Source organism: Lepidochelys kempii, chromosome 4, assembly GCF_965140265.1.
Source record: "Lepidochelys kempii isolate rLepKem1 chromosome 4, rLepKem1.hap2, whole genome shotgun sequence".
Classification (NCBI taxonomy): domain Eukaryota; kingdom Metazoa; phylum Chordata; order Testudines; family Cheloniidae; genus Lepidochelys; species Lepidochelys kempii.
The window spans coordinates 46,373,539-46,395,717 of record NC_133259.1 but is presented as its reverse complement, the minus strand read 5'-3'; the positions used below and the strand labels follow the sequence as shown (position 1 = coordinate 46,395,717).

Below are 22,179 nucleotides of genomic sequence, written 5' to 3'. Positions count from 1 at the left end.
TATATATATATAAATAGCTTTCATCTCCCTCTCAATCTCCGTATCTCTAGATTTATTAATCTTCGCTCTCTTAGCCTTTTGTCTGTCTTATTTTCAAAATAATTCAACATTTTGACTGCATATTTCTGACAGCTATGAATATTTGTCTTTTTTTTAATTGAGAAGCCTGAAACTGAACACAGCACTCTGATACAATATTACACCAGCACTGCATTTCTGTCTTGTGCCCAGTTTAACATTTACTAAAACCTTTGGTGCTTTTCTGAGGTAGTATAATCTGTCTGGTATTCTTTTATCTAAGCATTTTATTTGTCCTTGTTAAATGAAGCTACAGGTTTTACTGAATACCATACTTTCAAATTTCCGTTAGTCCTTCCAATTTACCAAGATTACACTGTGTTTTATTATATTCTAGAAAGCGTACGTAATGCTCTCCAAGATTCAAAAATATGATTATCACATATCTCCACAGTATCTTCCAAGTCAATAAGGAGTCTAGAATAGATCACTTCAAGATACTACAAATATCTTCTCCTTAGCTTCATATTAGCCCATTATAACAACAATTACTGGGTTTTTTTGTTATTTGTGAGCTAGTTTTTTAAAACTCATCCTTCCTTTTTGCACTCAAAGTTATGTGCAGCACATTTAGATGTCATGTGAGTATGAAAATTTGCTGTCATTTAGATGTAATATGAAAGCATAGCCAGGCAGTTGAACTGACTGTTCTTAAGGGTTCAAAGGTCCACCTGAAATATTGCAGAACTTGGAAGGAAGGCTGAGGTGAAGCACTGTTCATTATCAGTCCCTCTTAATCGACTTCACATCCATCATTATACATTACATTATTTCAGTTTACCTATGAAAATGTCATGTAAAACAATAGGAAACTCTGTATCAAGAAGATACGCTTGACCACATTTCTGAATTTTTGAAACCAGCAGATTGGATTGCACACCACAGATCTGGACAGTACATATTGCATTCTTAAATACTACAATAGAATATGTAAAACTGGCAACTGTGTGTACAGGTTTTACTTTTGCAACTCATGCATGCACACATTTTGCAGGTAGAATTTATTAATATGTTTTGAAGATTTGCTTCACTATGTTGGCTATATTTTCTGTAACCAATATTGTTTTCCTATCAAAGAAATAAATTAATTTAATCTAATTCGGTTTTCATGAATCCACATTACTCACCACTCATCATGTTATTTTACTCTTGGTGCTTACAAACTGAGTCTGACTGCTTTATTAATTTTTTCCAGCAATTTACCAGGAACTGAAGTTAACCTTAATGGTCTACTTACCTGGGTCTCCCTTTTCCCTTTTGTACAACAAGGTACTAAATGTGTCATTTTCAATCCTCTGAGACCTCACTAGACTGCAGTGACTTCTGAAAACAAATTAATTATATTCACAGTAGCTTCATGCCAGCAGCAATCCCCATTGCTAGCATGAATCTCTTGGCATGATCAGTGGCTGTCATGTGAGAACAGAGTTGAAGCACAGTCTATGAAGAAGTGGGCTTGCCAGGTAACAACGTGGTACTGGACATTAGAGTGTTCATGTGTAAATGTAAAGATATTAGTGCAGTTACTCCTGAGGACCGCTTTTCCTTGTCTCCCCCCACCCCTCCCCCACCAATTATTTATCACATTCTTTGAAGTGTTGTCCTCTTTCCTTCCCACAGGGGAAAAATACAGTTGGGAAATGGGATGTGCCTTTACAAATGAAAGTGGGGGAAGGAGAAGCAGAGAAGCCTTTTGGAGGGATGTTTTCAAGGTTTTGCTGTGTATAGAATTGTGAGAAGAGAAGCAAAGGAATAGGAGCTAACTAGTGTGGGTGTGTGAGGTGGATTATCCCACCATGGAATGAGCTGTGAGCAAGAACCACTTGGGGTCCCTCCTCCATTATGGAGTGCATATGCTGAAGCTGTGGTGAGGAGACTCTACTTTGGATAGAGCCAAGGGTAGGAGCAAGTTCTGTTCCGCACTCCAGTGTCAATCACCAGTGAAAAGGACAGAGGCAAGTGGGCCTTCATAATAAATGTGAGGATAGCATTGACTTCTATATAACATTGCATGCCTACCATGAGTAACATTTTCAAAGCCACCTAAGTGATTTGGGAACCTAAGTCCCATTATCAAAGACACTTTTGAAAATGAGACTTGGACTGCTAAGTCACTGAGATGCTTTGAAAATCTTACCATATGATGACAGACCCAGCGTTCTCAAAAATATCCAACAATGGATTCAGCAGATTTTTTGTTAGTTTCTTTAATATTTTAGTGTTGGCGATTCAGAAGATGACCCTCTATTTTCTGAGGGTATGGCTACACTGCAGTTAAAAACCCAAAGCTAAGGAGCTGTTTTACTGGGGTGTAAACATTTGAGCTCGAGCTCTGAGACCATCTGACCTTGCAGGGTACTAGACTCCAGGCTCCAGCCTGAGCCCCAATACCTACATCACAGTAAAACAGCCCCTTAGTCTGAGTCAGCTGTCATGGGCAAGTCACAGGTTTTTAATTGTAGTGTTGACACACCCTGATACTACTCAACCACTGTTTTAAAATGGTGTATGTGTTTGGTGGGGTGAGGGGAGGAGGCTATCTGCTGTCTTTCAATGAGATGTAAAAACAAGATTCTAACAACTTGATATCAAAGAGCATGGCACCTGTCATAAAAATATGGGGTAAATTCCAGAAACCTGGTCAAATTTCAGTTGCTTGCCTAACACCAAATCCCTCTTTAAACCAAACAGAAAATGTATTCTTTACTTTTTGCCCTAAACTGTTGTGAGTTGCTGATATTTGCGGTATTTCATCCCAGAAGTGGCTGCATTTCCGTGGTGGAGAAAGTGTTCCCTATACTTACTACTGAAATCCTCACTATTTTATAATATAGAGGGATACAATGAAGTTCTGTCTAGTGTTTTAGCTATATAAAAAGACTCAGCTAAATATTGCCTAAATAAGGCAGCTAATATTCCTGGTTTAGAATGGAAAATTGAATGAGTCTCTCATTTTTCTTCATGTTAAAAAAAATGGCTCAATTCAATTAAAATAACACCACTCCAGGGTAAATTTTATTAGGCCATATTAAAATGAACATATTCAGTTATTGCTGCATTTTCTAAACTTTTCCTTCTTGATTTTGCCATGTGACTTACCCATTTCCTCTCTAACTATTATTGCATTAGATACCCTGTAACCATTATTCCCTTTGAGTGATGACTGCAAGAGAAATACAGTCACATGAAGAATACAAAATAGTGGAGAATAGGAGTTTTAAAAACATTACATACGTTACTCAATAACGACTGAGCAGTGAACGATCATGAGTAGTTTATGAAGGGTCATAGAATACTTACTGTAACCAGTGAATACATATTACCTCTCACTCTTACCTTATTCATGCCTATAACAAGATTTTTAAGTACTTTATTTTATTTAGAAACATAGCTAAAATTACTTTTAATGTCCCACAACAAATTTAGGCTGATAAGTTTTACTCATATAACAACTTTTGTCTCTCATCATTTTAAAAATGACAGTGGTAAAGCCAAGCGTTCCTACTACTGCTTAGAAGAACAAGCCAAATGCACAATTGGGTTCTGGGCATTAAAAGCTATCTATTCAACTCAGCCTCCAATTTTTGTGTGTGCAATTTTGCATGCTTAAATCATTTTCACAAAGAAGCCTGGATCCTGTAATCTGAGTCATATAGTTGTCCAGGCAGAATTCCATGCACTTTACTGGGACTCCATACCAATGTAAGGGGATCACCTTTATGGGTCAGATTACAGGATGAGGAGCAACATTTTTAGCCATCTTTGTGCACAGAATTATAGAATTTGCACATGCATAACTCACTCACGCATGCATGCAGAGTTTTACACATACATATTCTTTTGCTTGCACACACAAATGGTAGTACTCAAACTTGTGCATTTCAGTGCAGACGTGTTTGAAGCCACCTTTGAAAAATTCAACCTTTACAGTCAATTTTTAAACGTAAGAACCCAATTGCACATGAATTTTTGGTGCATGTTTGTATATATTTAATTGCAAATATGTACCACAATTTTACATGAAAATTCTGCATTTGCATGAGAAAAATCACAAGATAGAGGCCCAACTAAGCCTTATGGTACCAATATCTGCTTTATTTGTACAACTGTGTGAGAAATTATAAGTGCATAAATGCACATGCAAAAATGAGTACAAGGCCACTATCTCTCCTTTTAAAAATCAAGCATCTTTTTTTTTTTCAAATGTTACTAATGTTTTTAAATAATGCCACAATATTGGTGAATATATGGTTTGTTTGGTTTACATGGTTTGTATTATATTTTAAAGCTATGGTAAAACTATGCAAATGATTTTTCAGAAAGAAGGCATAAACACACAAAAGGAAAAGAAAAGAAAATTCTGCTTCCACAGTACTGAGCACATAAGAGCCTCACTAATTACATGATTGATTTTGAATTTTACAAAAAATACAATAGAATTCTTAATGAAATTTGTTTTTCATATATTTGCTTTTACTTTTGTTGAAAAGTGTTCTGTGGTATATATGCTATCATGAAGTAATATTTCTCTATGATACTAGGGACACCCACAATCCAATAAATAAATACATTAATTAATTAAATAAAAATCCTTATCAACACACTTTTATTCCTTGGGAAAAATCACCACAGGGCAGTGACTGACTCAGAGTAATGTTAAAAAGATATGGAACACTTTTTACTTCTGCGTCATTTATTCTAAACCAACTCAAGTTGATGGATAATGACTACATTTGGAAGGATCCGATTTTTAACAGTAAATGTCGGTAAACACTGATATGTCCAAACCAATAAAAAAATATATCCACTGATGATAATCAGAATTTCAGAAAACTAAAGTAATAAAAATGCTGCTTGAGAACTTATTAGTGTTTGATTTAAGGATATTTACTTTGTATATTTTAAGACATGATGTTGACAATTTATGTTTTAACAGTTATAAAGCTTTAACTTTTTGAATTTCAACATCTACTGTCATTAAATAATTATTGTCTGAGCCCCCGCTGTCTGATCTCCCCCAGTTTTCCACAACTGTGAAAATTTAAATTGATAAAAAAAAATGTTTAAAAATAAACATTGACATTATCCATCAAAATTATAAAAAACATAAAAACTGAATTCTGCTAACCCTAACAATGGCTATGGGAGGGAAAAAAAAACATACCTTATGATTGTTCTTTGATATCTTGTTTAGATTAGTTGATAGTCCAGTTCCTAGGCAATCAGTTCTTCAAAGATATATGCATATACTTAACTTCATGCATAAGAGCAATTTTGTTGACTTCAATGGGAAGTTAAGCTACATGCATGCAAAGTTAAGAATGTACCTAAGTCTTTGCAGGACTGGAGCCCTAGAGTTCATATCAAACAAAACCATAACAATTGTGGTCAAAGATTATAAATGTAGAGAGACTCGAGGTCCAGGTTGAGGCACATTGGTGAATAGTGTAGCTAAGCTTGGTTAGTTCCTGCCTTATATTGCCGCTGTCCATGTTGTGCCTGTTCTGCTTCTGATAAGAAAAAATAATTCTCTATTGATATCAATTCACAACTCTCAGAAACTCTCAAAAGTATTTTATCTATCTATCTATCTATCTATCTATCTATCTATCTATCTATCTATCTATCTATCTATCTATCTAAAATATGTATCAATGGGTCAATCAAAGATGACCCATGATGACCCACAAGAAACACAAACTTGCTTAAAAAGGATGAAAGTCAATGCATTTTTAAAATTAAGGGTCAGATTCTCAGCTGCTGGAAATCAGTATGGCTCCACTGAATTCAATTAAACTATACCAGTTTATACCATCTCAGGATCTGGTCCTAGGTGATTTGGAACAGGTTGATGGTCTAATCCCTTTGGGCCAGAAGCTACAATGAGGACTGGGGCCCCATTGTGCTGGGTGCTGTACAGATATGTAGTGGGACACTGTCCTGGCCCAAAGAGATTAGACCACAAAAACAACAAACATCTATTAGCAGAAGAACAACAAAGGTTTAAAATTAGAGCTGGGGAAAAAATACAATCCTCCCCCACCCCAATATTCATTCAAATTTTTTAATGAATTTGCTTTGGCCCATGTTCAGGATTTGATTTCTGTGACTCTTCAAATGACCAAGTTTTAATAGGAAAGATGTTTGCTGAAAGTTAGTTTCCAAGTCCATGCCTGACTACTTGAAGAAAATGAATTTTTAAATTTGCATGCCCAAGTATTCAATTTAGTAGAGCTTGTGCATTCATCCAATCAGAAATGTGTAAAGCACCCTGTGATTTATTGCCTGAGTCACAACTAAGCAGAACAGCGTGAATTTCAAATATTTATGATAAATCCACAGAGTGAAAATTTTGAAAAGATATTAATCAAATAACCTAGTATAACAAAGGAATTTGAGGATATCATGATCTGCTCATGGATATTCCATTAGCATAAAAATGAGCTAAATTCACAGGAACATAGGAATTGATATATTGAATAAGTTCAGTGGTTCAGCTAGTCTGATGTCCTGCCTCTGACACAGGCCCGGGCCAGATGCTTTTGAGGAAGATGAAGTAAAACCTATAATGGAATAACCTGCTCATAGCAGAAGTTTCTTCTGAACACTCTTGAAATATGAGGATTTATATCCCTTTCTATAACACCATACTTTCGAATGTAATTGCTGATGTTCTCATTTATCCATACAAATGTCTGATACTATTTTTAAATTCTACCAAGTTCATGGTTTCAATTACATCTCATAACAATGAATTCCACAGGTTAACTGTGAATTGTATCAAAAGTAATACAAAAGTTCCCTTTTTATGAATTTTAAATTGATTGGTTTGCGGTTGTTTTGTTGCCCCCTCATTCCCTTGTTATAAGAAAGGGTAAATGGGACTGCTTAATTTACTTTCTTTGTATGATTTATTATTCTATATTCCTCATGTTGCCTTTCATATCTTCCCTAAACTATTCAGTATTAATCTTCCCAGTACTATTTCACACAGAAGTATTGTCATGCCTGTAATCATTATGCTATGAGGTTTTGTGTGTTTGTTTTTTGTTTGTTTGTTTTTCAGTTGGAGTGACCAGAAATGAACACAGCAATAAGGTGAGAGGGTATGATGAATTTACATAATGGCATTATAATATTTTCAGTATATTTTCTATTCCATTGTACAACATAGCATTTTCTTTACTGTTGTAACTACCAGTGCACATGAACCAGATGCTTTTCATTACATTGTCCTCAGTGATATTAAAGTATTTTTTTCCTCAGTGGTAACAGTTAATTTATAATCTATAAAGGTACAAGAATAGTTCAAATGACTCCTTTCATTATGTATGTTCCCATTCACCTAGTTTTGCTAAGTCCCTCTGAAGTTCCTCATAGTCTACTATAGCACTGGTTCTCAGCCTTTGCAGACTACTTTACCCCTTTCAGGAGTCTGATTTGTCTTGCATACCCAAAGTTTCACCTCACTTAAAAGTTACTTGCTTACAAAATCAGACATAAAAATACAAAAAAGTGTAAGAGCACAGAATTAGTGACAAATTACTTACTTTCTCACTTTTACCATATAATTATAAAATAAACCAAATGGTATACAAATATTGTACTTACATTTCAGCTTATAGTATGTAGAGCAGTATAAACAAGTCATTATCTGTATGGAATTTTAGTTTGTACTGACTTTGCTAGTGGTTTTGATGTAGCCTGTTATAAAACTAGGCAAATATGTAGATGAATTAATGTATCCCCTGGAAGACCTCAACATATCCCCAGGGGTACATGTACTCCTGGTTGAGAAACACTGTACTATAGTATTGACTAACCAAAATAATTTACTGTCTTCTGCAAATTTTACCCCCTCGCTTTTCATCCCTTTTAAATATATTAAGCAGCATGGGCCCTTGTGGAACCCCATTGTTAACCTTCTGCTGGTGCTGAAAACAATCCATTTATTCCTAATAATTTTCTGTCTCTTATACAGTTTCAAATGTGTGATAATACTTTACTCTAACCCCGTGACTATGCTTAATCACTTTAATAGCCTCTTATAATTTGTCTGAACTTTCAAAAAGCTTTTGACAAAGTTCATCATATCAACCAATTCTTTTTTATTCACCATTGCTAAAATATCCTCAAAGAATTCTAATAGATTGAAGAGACAGGGTTTGCTTTTACAGAAGCCATGCTGGTTTGTTCCTAATATATTATATTCATAATTTTATATTGTTTTAAAACTCCATCTTTCATTACTACTTCAGCCATATACCTGGAACTAAACTGAGAAGGCATACTGGCCTGTAATTTTCAGGAGCATGCTTAGTGTCTTTTAAAAAAAACAACACTTTTTATTAAGGCAAACTTACAATAAAACATTAGCATACTACATTGTATATTACTTATTCAGGATGAGGTCAGTATTCAAAGAACTTGGCTAAATATTCTGGCTTGCTGGCTGGGGACCCCTCCTCCAATGAAAAGTACTACATTTTCCACCTATGAGACACCCCCCACAGTAGCTGATTTTTGTTACAAATTCTGCCATTTCATTCTAAACTTCCTTCAGAACTCTTGATGAATACCATCCAGTGCTAGTGACTTGTTTGTCTTTAATATATCCATTTATTCAAGCCCCTCATCTTTTCACACCTCAGTTTCATTTTCCTCACCTTTACTTGAAAAAAATTGGCCTGGGGTAGGTAGCTTCCCTAACATTATCTTTGTAAAGACCAATGAAAATATACTGTTTAGCTTCTCTGTGATATCTTTACCCTCAATATTTGCAGATCAACAAACCTACCTGTTCTCTCACAGGCTTCCTACCTCTGACATACTAAAAAAAAAAAAAAAAAAAAAAAAAAAGTGTATTAGTTTTCATGTCTTTGGCTATTTGTTCTAAAAAGACCTTCTTATCTCTCCTAATTTCAGTCTTACAATTTATCTGTTTTAATTTAGGATTCTTTCTACTGGGTTTACTTAAGCTAAGTATCTTTTTAATTGTTACCTATTTATCTCAAGTAACCCTCTTCTATTTGCAATTTAACCATAAGTTTGTTTTTTTTTTCTTACCTTCCTGCTTTCTTTTCATTTAGGGTTTTGCATATGTCCTATGATTCTGGTATGGTGTGCTTAAATAGCAACCACGCTGAGTCTTGAGGATTTTATTTTCCTCACTTGCGGATGTCAGACTAGCTTCTTTAAAAAAAAAATCACCCTTTCTAAAATTTATTATCACCATTCCATTTTTAGGTGCTCCCTTAAATATAAACTTAATTATATTGTGGTCACTATTAATTAGTGCCTCAACTATAATTATTTCCTGAACTGGACAATGCATCTCCTGTGCATTCCTTAAAACTAAATTGAAAATAGCCTCTCCTCTTTTCTTGTTCAATGAATAAATTGTTCATTGTGAATTATCTGCTCAGCTCTACAGAGTAATAGGTTCACTTTCTTTTTTTTTTTGTTCTTTTATTATTTGCTATATATTTTAAATTCTAAAATTGTACCAATGCAAACATTAAATATGGGAAAATAGAAGACAGAAATATTAATTTAGATTCTGTTGAAGGTTTGTATTGGAAGTCCAGTGAAATTCAAAGTCCAGATTTAATTTTGCTGAATCCAATTCACAACATATCGCTCACTCTTTCCAATGTTACCTCAACTATTTACTTTCCTCACAAACTATGGCATGAGAATATAAATGTATAAACTATGGGACAATTTGCTTACAGATTGACAAACTGAATAGCTTATTTTAACTGTACACAAATTTAAAAATTAAACTAACGGGAAAAGGCACATTTACTTTAAAATAATCAACCTCCAAACCGTAGAACAATTAAACAGAAGCATCAGTTTGGCATTGTTATGGATAATCCTCACTATAACAAATGTATCTAAACTGAACAAAAACAGAGACATTCTCATAATGCGGTTGGAAGTGCTATAAAATCCAAACATTTTAGCTGAAATTATGAAGATGAAATTAATAATGCATGGCTAGAATGTGCCCTATTACGAAAAGACACTTTTGGAAGCCTGGATGGTTATGGGGATTGGTAATGAAAAACATAATTGTTCACTACAAGGTCAACAGTTCACATCTGACCTTTGTCAGAAGAGTATAGGAGACATTGCTAGCTGATGGCTGGGGGGTTTTTTTTGGCCTATGTGAAATGAGATGCTTGCCTCAGGCCAGTTCCTTTTGTGAGTGTGCACATCACAAAATCAATAATTTTCTAACCTTTTTCGTAGTTTCAACAGAAAATCCAAGGACTGAATGGGTAAGAAGACTGAACTACCATCACACTTTGAAAGGTACCCTCATGCTACCAGGACAGAGCTGAGGGAGATCAAAGAAACAAGCACCATTGCTGTCCATGCTGAACCTTTGTGGAAACAGACTTCAGTTTCCAGAGCTCTCGGTGCAGCACTTTTGACAATTACTGAATTCATCTGAAATTTAAAAATTAAATAAAAAGCCAACTCCAGAGAAACATTCCTCACCTCACCTACTGTCCTAAGGGACAGCTGTTACTCTAAGAAGGATCACTGGTATAACACTGCTCTCCTTAGCTCCAGTCACACGGACTAAATGAGCATCATAAACTCTTCAAGTCAAGGGAGATCTTGTAATGGCTTAATAAAGTACAATGGGCTAGTAAATATAGTGGTAAAACATCTTAGACCAAAGTACAATTTTAGTACACCTTTTAGCTCAGAATCCAAAATGCATAATTAACTATCTTTCCTATGTCCACACACTGTCTTCTGTGTCACCCAACCACAATGATGACTATAAAAGAGGTAAGAATTCAGAACAAGATAGAAAGCATTGAGCAGAATATGCAAGTTTATATCTTGTAGGATGACCAAGAAAGTAAAAGATAGTGAGAACAGTGTGGAAAAAAAAAAGAAAGAAAAGACTCATCTGCTGTCTTCCAAACCCTGCCTCATGTTAGCAATGTAGGTATGATACCAGCACTGCTTGATGAAGTGATAATGTTCAGTATCAATAAGAAAGTGAGGCACCTGGAGCAGTTAAAATGTAAAGAAAAAATTAGCTTGCCATCACCTTATACTGCTTTTGCTGCTAACAACAGTGACCTACTATCATGACACAAAGTCTTTTCTTTTTTAAGTGCATTCAACAATGTCCTTTTCAGTGGTATCTGAATCCAAGAGCAGTATTTTTTTTCTCATTGCCTCCAATACTCTGACTGTATTATTCGTAGTAAGGATAGCAGAGAGCCAAGTTTTATTCCCTCAAAGGGAACATTTTGACGCAGCCTTTTGAATAGTACTTACTCAAATACGGTGGTTTGTAAGGCGCTCGTGTATTAGTCAGCAGTCCATCCAACTCCTTCCTCTCCAGAGTACTGTGAAGGGCCTTCTCCTTGCCGAAGGTGGAAAAGGACCTCTCTGTCCCAGGCTGAGCTTCTGGTGTTTCAAACACTTCAGTGTCCGGAACAGAGTCCATACCGGGCACATGCAGATTGCTGCGATAATCTGCAGCCTGACGTCCATCGGATGGGACAAAGGAGGGCATCCAGCACCGATCCGAGTGGCCCAACGCTTTACATTCCTCTGTGCAATTGGAGAAGAGATCCATGCCTGCAAGCAGGAAAGAGAAAGAAACTGTAGATATAAGCTTCAGCATCATGACAAGCTGCTGATAGATGAGAAAGAACATGGTGGGTGAAAAGAGAGATAGGAAGAGAAATCTTACTAGTACGCTTTCCACTGCCTTCATTCCACCAATAAAAGATCGGATCATTTTGGTCTTCACCAGTCAATGCCACCATTTACAAAGAGAGGAACTGCCAGAATGTCAGAGTGTGCAAAACAATCATGAGAAGAAGTGTGATGATGATTCACTTCTCAGAATCTCTTGTGAACCTTACTTCCTAGAACCCATTCAGGTACAAGACTAACTCAATTTACAGGTGATGGCAGCAGATCATCGCTTGTTAATACTTAATAAGGTACAAATGGGAAAAAATTGATGAACATGGATCTTACAAAAAGAATGAAATTTCAGTAATAAGAAATCTGAGAATTCACTTTTGAAAACTAAATACTTATGACTCCTGTAAAGCAATTGTTTGTGTGTATATGAATGTATATAGACAGAGACTATGAATTACTAAAAGCAGTTCTGACAAAATAGGTGAATGTACGTATCAATTGAATGTGCGAGAAAAATGATTTACTAAGACCATCCTTTTAATTAATTCTTCAGAGTTAGTTATCATTGCCACCACAGTGGTTCTTACCATCACCAAGCCACTCTAGTGACTGGAGAGAGTCCCATAGTAAATTACTGTAATTAGTGGCACGAAGGTAGCTGTAGTCCGATGTGACATGGCTGCAGATACTATTGACAAATGTGTTAATGCTTACTATATCAGCAAACACTTGTCTCCACCAACTGAAAACTGTTCGCTTACAAATCCTTTAAAGGTATTAAGATTTCAGTGACAAGCAATACTTCCACTGACTACCTTCAGACCGGTATTTCAACTGAATATTTCCTGACTTTGATTCCTTAAATTGTTGGCTTAAATTTCTTAAGGGAGTAATGTCTTAAGTCTTTGGAGTAAAATGGAATAAATTCTGTTCTCTCAGATTGATATTCAACAGCATACAGAAAGAGCACAATCATAGAGAGGTATTTTTTCCCTTTATTTGTAGAGTAAACTGAATGTTTTAGAATATGTATGTGTCAAAAATGAACAAGATCAGTTATAAATATTGTATTTACAACCAGTGCATTAGAATTACAAAAAAGTGTCATAACTCACTGAAAGAGAACTAGGAAAAAATCTGAACACCTACAACAAGATTCATGTATTGTAGCTTATTCACCAGTCTACACCATAAAGAACTTGATTAGCTTGAACTTCTGGGTGAGGATTAGTATTTAAAATTCTGCCACAATTCTGCATTGCAATTTGATTAATATTAGTAATAGTTATGTGTTATCTCTCACTATGGAAAACAATGTTCCAGCAAATAAGAATCCCCTTTGAGTTATCAACAAGTGTTTGAGAACTGAGGGCAATCATTTAGATAAATGATAAAAAGAAGAAGCAAGCTTTTATCACAGATTAATCTCACCTTATAATGACTTTTTTATTTTAAATTAAGCTATCTTTGTTACTAAGTCCAGCTTCGATTATACCCTTCCATTGATAATTGATACGCAGAAGTCTGGAAATAAATTACTGATCAGTGAGCTGTTGATGAATGCAAACGTGAACTGCAACTGGAATTAAGGAAACAGACAGGGAACAGCATGCAAGACATACAAATTGTTTATGAGGTAGCTGGCTAGTTTAGTTCTTGATATCATAATGGTAGCATCTATTACAAAAAAGGGATGATAAATAAAACAGAGAAAGAAAGGTTCACCCATGTACACTCTACAAAGAGGTGGCCACACACCATCAATACTAACACTAGTATTAGAACAATTCCAATATTTTTTTTTCTATGCAGAGTAAGGCATTCTTTATATTTTAAGGATTTTTGCAAATGAGTAGGTAGATGCAACACTTAATTCAAACTGATATACTCAGTTTTCAGATCTCCTAATGTAAGTCAAATGTGAATAATATCCATATATTTTGTAGGAAAATTATTACAAATTTCATTTCACTAATATTACCTCAGTGACCAAATTAATTCAATGTCTTCTGAAACTGAACGGTGATGGGAAAGGGAAAGAAAAGCTTGAGGATAAGCACTGAACTGTTGTTTGTTTGTTTTGCCAGTGGGAAGAGACAGCTTTAGATATTTATTCAAGGGCAGACCTTTTTTTTTCCCCACTTCTCCCTGGGTTTATTTTTCTCCTGGAAAATTACCTGATATATTAACATTTTGGTTTTATATCAGCTCCTAAACCGGAAAATTCTGTCTATCCACCTATTACTTCTTAGTTTCCTTTGATTTCTGCTTGTCAACTGCAGTGCATTGAACAAACAGGTTTATGTAACAGCTTATTATAGGACCTGAAAATGATGTTATAGCCACTACAAATCAACATTTTAATAAATGAAGAAATGAAAACAGGGGGCTCTGAAATATATGTTGCATGTACCAAATCTGATTTATCTTGAAGGAAAGAGAAGGTACCAGAAGATGATTTAAGAATAAAGATCTAGCTACTAATATCCACGGCTGGAATAGACAGCCAGAATTCAAGTGTGTATATAGGTGGGTGGCTGGGGAGCAAGTGTCCAGGGATGACTGCTCCCATTTCTCAGTGGCTACATTCCCCCAAACTTTAATGGGTGCAGAATCAGGACCTTAGATATTAATATATTTAGAGCACAGTAAATTCAAATTAGCATTCTAGTTTTGAAATTTCATGGGTACCTATACTCAATTTTATTAACTATGATATAATAGCTAAATATTCGTCCTTTTTAATTATGGTATAATGGGATGACATTCTCGCAAATTGTTTCTAACAGAAAGTATTCAATGCACAAACCAATAGAGAAAGGAAAATGATTGTCTATTTTTCCGTGTTGCAGGAAAGAGGCTATATCACAGAAAGCAAAATAAAGCATCCGGCACAGGACTCCTTCATAAACGAAACACAGTATTTGTGATTTATAACAAAAAAAAATGTTTAGGCAGTATAACACTTCCATTGCATCTCCTTCATATATCCTGCCAGATGTACAGTCGTTCTGGACTAAACTATCCATCATAATTGTAAATCCACAGTGAAGAAATATTTCATACTATAATTGAATTGAAAAATATAAAGTACCAGATAAACTGAGATTTTAAAGGTGAGAATAAATTCAATATCTGCATGAAAAGAATATAAATATCTGGCACAGAGTTCTCAAATAGCAATATATGATAAACACTGCAATTTAATATATGCATGAAAAAAGACCAGGAGATCATTCCTTACCCTGTAATCCAGTTATTGGATAGGTCACTGGACAGTGAACAATTTCACATGCCACATGGCCTGACATATTTAGGATGGCCAAGGGAGATAGGGGTTGAGGGTAGAGTTTTAATGCTAACTCTCATTCCTGAATTTGTTGGTTTGGACCAGATTTTCTGAAGTATCCCTTTTATCTCAATTTTAAAAAGACAAAACCAAAAATGTCTATGAATATGTATGTTAGTTGGCATGAAAGACTCTCTTTAGATCAAAGAGATATTTAGGCAATTTTTGAGATTCATTTTTTAAATAACTTATATTTTAAATGTAATTAAAGAAAAATGATCCACATGCCAAACCTTTAGAGTAATTAATAAATATATTCAAACATATTATTAATGCTAATTATGTAATAAAAATAGCAAATACTAATAAAGTGTTAACAAAGCAACTGTTCTTTTTTCAGAGGGTGTTATTTTCTACAGCATCATTTTTTATTGATAATGAAAGCATACTGGCAATTTCTTCTGTTATGAAGCTAGCCTTCACAAGGCAACTGATGTACTGCCCTGCATAAAACTGTCTCCATCCTCACAACAGCATGAATAAAGACCTAAACATCCCCAAGATAGATTCAGTTCTTCCAAATAATAACTTCAAAGTCTAATCTGGATCACTGAGGAGCAAACATCATTAAGAATGCAAGAATCCTGCTCCCCCCACCCCCCAAAATCGGCTAGAGTCAAAGCACTTTTCTAGACCACTTTATGTTCACCCTCATGGTTTTTTTGCCCAAATGATCTTCAGAACAGTATTTAACTGTTCTATTGGAAAGGAATACTGATTTTTTTCTGTCCTTTCACCACTGGAATCTCTTCTTTTTATTTCTCAATCTGTTTTCCCCATACCAGTTACCATATGCTGCTGTTCCTGCATCCCACAGGATAGACACATTGGCTCGTGCTAAAGCCGTTGCACAAATCACTTGATATGAGGGTGTGGAATGGCACAACTGGCACCTTAAACTCTTAGAAACTCACCAGATGTCTTTGTAATGCCCCGTCTCTTACAGATATAGGCCTGGTCTACACTACAGAGTTAGGTCAACGGAAGGCAGCTTATGTCGACCTAAATCTGTTAGCGACTACACTAAAATGGAATTTCCACAAATATAACTTGTCCACTACACCGACTTAAGCATTTCATCTCCATGAGAGGCATCACGCTTAAGTTGATGTAGTTAGGTCAACACAGTGTCAGTGTAGATACTGTGTTGCTTATATTGACTATAGCTGCCTTTCAGAAACCATCATACAATGCCCCACGCTGGCAGTTAAATCAGTGCAAACATTCCTGGTGAGGATGCACACCGCTGACACAAGAAGCATAGTGTGGACATGTAAAACTGAATCAATTACTGTGGTGGCTGTATGTCAACGTAACTTAAGTCCACTTAATTTTGTAGTGTACACTTGCCCATAGTGAGAGGAAGTCTAATTTTAGATCTTAGCCTTGCGGTCTCTGGTATTGCATGTTTGAACTGTTTACAGAATAGGAAGACATACTTGCTAATGGAACAATGTGGGTGTATCGTTATATCTACAACGTTTTATATACATCTCTACCTGCAAATATACCTGCCCAATTATGTTACAAAACTAATTCCATAAAATGTGTAATGTAAAACTAATGATATACAGAACTCAGCAGATCCCAAGTGAAAATCTAGTGTCTACAAGCCATTACCATCAGATGGTTACTTGGTGACCAGCTATATGAAATGAACTGGCAGCATCAGTCCAAGTCCTTGTGGACAGGTGTCTACCTCATAAAACTTAAACACATATATATGCAGAGCAGTAACTGGCATCTATGTTGGCAATCCCAAAAGAGAGGCCAAGAATGTAATTAGGTGTGGAGAACAAATTAATTTCATTCTTAGAAGAGATTTCTTTAGAATATGATTGATGCACATTTAGGGGTTGATGTGGGAACCTACAACGGTCACTGCTCTAGCTGTATCTGTTCTACAGATAAATAAGGACTTTTCTTTCCAAGACGCTAAGTCAGAGAGAAAGGATGGTCCAACAGTGAGGGCACTAGCCTGGGTCTCAGGAGAGCCTGTTCCTTGCTCTGCCACAAACTACCTGTATGATCTTGGGAAAGTCACTTATAGTAGGATTTTCAAAAGCATCTAGGCACCTAACTCCCACTGATTTCAATGGGAGTGCCTCAATTCTCCAACTTGAAGTGGGACTAATAGTAGTTCAATACCTCACAGGGGTCTTGGAAAGATAAATACATAGAAGATTGTGAGGTATTCAGATGCTACAGTACTGGGGGCCATATAAGTTCTAAGACAGACAGACAGAATCAAGCACCTTTCACATGCATTAAATTCAATCAATATTAAGAAAATATGAATTAAAAAAAATGAGCCAAATTCTTGGTTCAGTCACTGATGCTACAGTTTACACCAACAGAGGATCTGGCCTATAATATTTCAAAGGATTGTAATAACTTAGTTCAATATACCTCCTAAGCAGTTGAGCATGGTGGCTCTATCACACAGTGAAAGACTCCCATTATGCATAAGTATCTGTGCCATGGTTCCCAATTATTAAACCACTACCTCTTCCACAGTCACTTTGACCAGGCACTGGACTACCACAGGACAAATGGTAACAGCAGGAGCAGTCACACAGTATGTAAAGTGAAGTGCAAAATGCTTTTCCAAGCAAAGCCACCTGCAGTGTGAAAATGACTAGGAGTATATTTAATTTTGCCGTAGGAACCATTTATCAAGTATTTCTGGACATGAATATGATGCTATTCTGTGGCAGGTACTATCTTGAGAAGAAGAGAGACAGATGATAAAATGATGATGAGGAAGAAAAAAACAAAATATAAAGAAAGGCGAAAGAGAAGAAAGCAAAAGGAAACAAATATAGAGCTAGAGGAAGAAATAAAAGAAAATGCAAAGGAAGGATGGTGATAATAGCATATAAGCAGAAAGGCGGAAGAGAAGCATAAGGGGATAAGAGAGCACAGTTGGGCCGCACATATATAATTTTTCACTGAGATGATGTTGCTCACCATTATGTTTTTGTTTTTCCTAGCCTTGCTGTGGAGCAATGTGTTTTCTCTGCTAATTTGGAAAGAATTGAAAATCGAAGAGCTACATTTAAAATTAATTGAGAAGCAATGTCCTCAGACATTGAAATTCAAACAAGATTTACTCTCATCCTTTCATATAATTCATTAAGAAGTACTGAAAGTGAATACAAGTTTTATACTGAACTCCTTCTCTGTATGTATCATCATCACTGGTGCCAATGTCTGTGTAATGACGGCAAGATTCAGCCCAGGATTTATATAAGACTTTACTACTATATGTATCAAATAGACCCAAAACACCCTGTAGAAATTTCCAGTATACCTTGTAAATACATATTTATTACCCGCTTTGTAAAAATCCTTATGCAAAATAATTATGCTAAATGCACTGTAGTAGTTTATCAAAATTGGATGTTGAATTTTGTATGTTTGTGTTTTCAGTTTGTGATATTAATTCTGATTAGACAGAAAGCTTATTGTCAAATTTCATTTGTTCATATCAAATCTCTGTTTTAATTGCATGAGCCCATAAATCATATTAAACCATTATTTTAAAACAAATTAAATGTCTTTAAAAGAGCAAAGCAGATTTTTTTTTCCTCATTGTAAAACAAAAACAACAAAAAGAATTGGCTCAGTCTGAAAACTGGTGCCAAGTTTGAGAATGGCTTCAATGTTCATGTCTGAATTATACTACTTTAAAAAGGAGGAGGGGGTGGGGGAAGCAGAAACATAAGTATAGTAACAGAACTGGATGATTTCAAAATAAAATAGCTTTTGGCTGATGTGCAACTATGTGATTATATTGCCACCATCAGTCTTTCAAATCCAGCCCCTTATGCAGCTGTTTATTCTTTTCTCTCCTGTTTGGTTATTATGGTTCATTATGCTGAGGGACTAAACTGATTGAAATGTTCATTGAGACGAGTGCTGCAGTAAAACACTGTAAAAAAAAATAATGAAATGCAGCTAAGTTAAAAAAACAGAGGGAGGGGCAGGAGGAGTGGGAGCTTTTTATAACTCTCTAGCACTGATTGCTGCGCATCAGAAACTGTGTGAAAGAATGGGTGGGGGAAGGCTAAATGCACTGCTTTTTAAGACAACAATAAATCATACACCATATATAGGACAAAAATGAAAGGGGGCTCTGTGTTCAGATGTAAACTTCTGGCAAGACCTGGTTTGTTGTCAGGTTCCCAGACACAAAATAGACACTCTGTTCAACTAGTGGGAAGCCCGGCAAGGAGCGGGGAGCTCCGGAGACTCTTGGCTTTTCTCAAGTCTCATTAGGTCTGCATATTAATGACTTGCAGCAATATAAAGGGGCCCTTGAGTGTCCCGTTTTCCCCTGGTGCCTGGGTTTCCCATGGCAAAGGAGACAGTGGTAAGAGCATGAGAAGACACAGAATGTTAGCAGAGCAAGGGACTGTAGCAGCCACAGCTCCTGGGCAAGATAGGGAAACAACCATCATTTCTCTTTGATGCTTCTGGGAATGCTGGTCTGAGATCAGTGAGAAGGGGATAAGAGGAGGGAAGTGAAGGAGTTTGAAATCACCTTGCATAAAACACTTGCAGCAAATACCTGGGCCTTTTACAGGTTGCAGAAGAAGGAGAAATAAGTTATAACTAATCTGAGGTTCCCACACCACTGGTCAATGTGTTCAACAGAATTATTAGCTGAAGTGTACTTTGTGTGTGTGTGTGTGTGTGTGTGTGTGTGTGTGTGTGTATGTTTTACAGCCAAATACACAGAGCCTATCTTTCAAAAAGAATTTACACTAATATGAGAGCATAGAGAGAGCAACATACATGCAGAAATAATTCCACTGTTTAAACACATCTATCTCCTCTAAATCATGATCTAACAGTATTTTTAAACATTTTTTTCTTTCATTAGGACTGAAGGGATGACCACTGTATACCTTTTACTCATTAACAAGGACATCATTATATTACATAGTCCCTTTATTTGAATTACAAAACAAGCCTCAGAAAGTCTGAAAGTATAACACATTACATATTCAAAGCACTCTATGTGTCTCCACTGATCCCAGCAAAAATCCTCACAATCTGGCAGTCATTCAATCAGAGAGTTCAGTCTTTCCCTTGGGAACTCCCACTATGCTTCACACTACCATGCCAGCTACAGTCACTAACCAAAGTTGCCCAATACTCTGAAATTCCTCAAATCGGCTGTTGAAAAATCTGTGGTCTGCTATAAAGATATACCAACAACTTTGCTTTAATGTGCAGGAAGAGCCAAGGATACAGAACAACTTGCAGAAAACAGCTATACTTCTCAAAAGCTAGTCAGGGTTGAGAAACAATCTCTTGACTATCTCAGTATACCATCAAGTTGACAGTAAATTCATCCATCCATACATTATATACATATGCTGTACCTATAAACACTCATGTTATATTATTTATAACCACATAATTGCCCTTTCTGGCTCTCTTATTAAAAGATCAAATATTTAGATTCCCTTATCAGACTTACCAGAGGATTGACCTCGATTAGTGGCATCATGATCACTGTCTCCTTGCTCGCTGTCTCCATGACCACTGTCCTTAGAGCTTACTATGTCTGCTTCCTGGAATGCAGAACTAGAAACATCAAAAATCTTATGAGAATAAACATGAAGAGGGACTCATAAAACATTCTTCTGCCATCACATGGCCACACATGGTGCTGCATTCATCCAGGCCTCCTCTCTGCAACACTATTTCTGCAGAACCAGTCTGTCCATCATACACAAAACTTGTATATTCAGGCATTATTAATCCAACCGAAATAGACAGTAGCCATTATTACACTGCCTGTGTTACATGTAGTTGTTGTAAATAATTTGGTACCATTTGCTTAAGCTGGAAGTCTAAATTAACACTCAGATAAATCAATATTGTCTGTCAGAATGTACGGAGGGACTCATAAGTATTTAAAGCACATTTTTGATGAGTACAGAATTAGAATTTGCTCTCTTTTCAGATGGCTTAAAACAGATTCACAACTGCCATAATTCAGAGATGTTTATGTGGCACTGCTTATTTTATTTAATGGTATCTCTAAATAAATTCATAATTTTAAATACATATTGGTTGTTTAGCTATTATTTTACATCTGAAGTAAACACATTTCTACATCCCCACTCACACATGCTAAAATACGTCTTGGATAAATTCCTACATTAAGAAAACAAGAACAAGGAGCTCATACCTGTTTACCCGTCGGGGTCTATCAACTAGATAACTGAGCTCTGCACGCTGATGTTTTGTCTAGAAAAAAATAATTGGAACTTATTTGAACTCAATATTTTTACAACCAACGACATCAGAAGGCACACACATTCAGCCAGGAACACTCATCACAAAGGTACAGCTATAGGTAGGCCATAAATAATTCTTTCCTTACATTTAAGGGGTCAAACCCTGGTGGCCTTACTCATGCAAGTGGGACTACAGATCAATAAATAAGGGGTTTCCTCAGTTATTTAAGGCCAACTCCTGATCCCCTTAATCATGCTGAATAGTATCTTACACCACAAGTGTAAGTTAATTACACTGAAATCAATGGGGCTACCTGTGGTGTAAAACACCACTCACTGTGAGCCAGGGGGGGGTCTTAATCTGTCCCACTGTGTTTTTTAAATATCCTATATGAGAAAAAGGGAGAGTAATAATCAGACAGATTGAGTCCTGAAAAGAAAATATGGGATATCCTGTTGCCCTCAAAAAATACCAGAAGCCACATCTCTTTATAAACATCTGATGTAGGGTCTACACTAAAGGCTAATATTTAAAATATTTCAGAAAGATTTTAAAACAATTTTAAACAAAATATAACAATATCTTAACTGGCCTTGAAGTATTCAGCAAATCAGTATTAAGGAACACTGCTTTTTCTTTCAGTGGTGCATCATCATAATGTACTGGTGCACACATTAGTTAAAAGACAACAGACAAAATGATTAATAGGAGAATGTTAAGTCTTGATATAAGCTTCCACAGAAATCTTTACGCACTAGATAGTACAATATAGACCACATGTTTAATGGGTGAGAATGTTAAGC

The 22,179-nt window shown here is 35.9% G+C and overlaps 1 protein-coding gene across 7 annotated transcripts in view; it reads right to left on the bottom strand.

The window, feature by feature from the left end:
- The window catches only part of PCDH10 (protocadherin 10), a 68,903-nt gene that overhangs the window by 42,263 nt on the left and 4,461 nt on the right, over positions 1 to 22,179 (bottom strand). For 2 of the 7 annotated variants that reach the window (XM_073341122.1, XM_073341123.1), the window contains exons 2-4: positions 21,327 to 21,385; positions 20,610 to 20,716; positions 11,389 to 11,694 (exon numbers count right to left, since the gene is read on the bottom strand). In XM_073341122.1, the coding sequence (XP_073197223.1) occupies positions 11,389 to 11,694; positions 20,610 to 20,716; positions 21,327 to 21,385 (472 nt within the window). Of the gene's footprint in view, positions 1 to 5,524; positions 5,589 to 8,875; positions 8,909 to 11,388; positions 11,695 to 20,609; positions 20,717 to 21,326; positions 21,386 to 22,179 lie in introns of those variants that run through there. The other 5 variants (XM_073341126.1, XM_073341127.1, XM_073341125.1 and 2 more) reach the window with 4 other exon arrangements.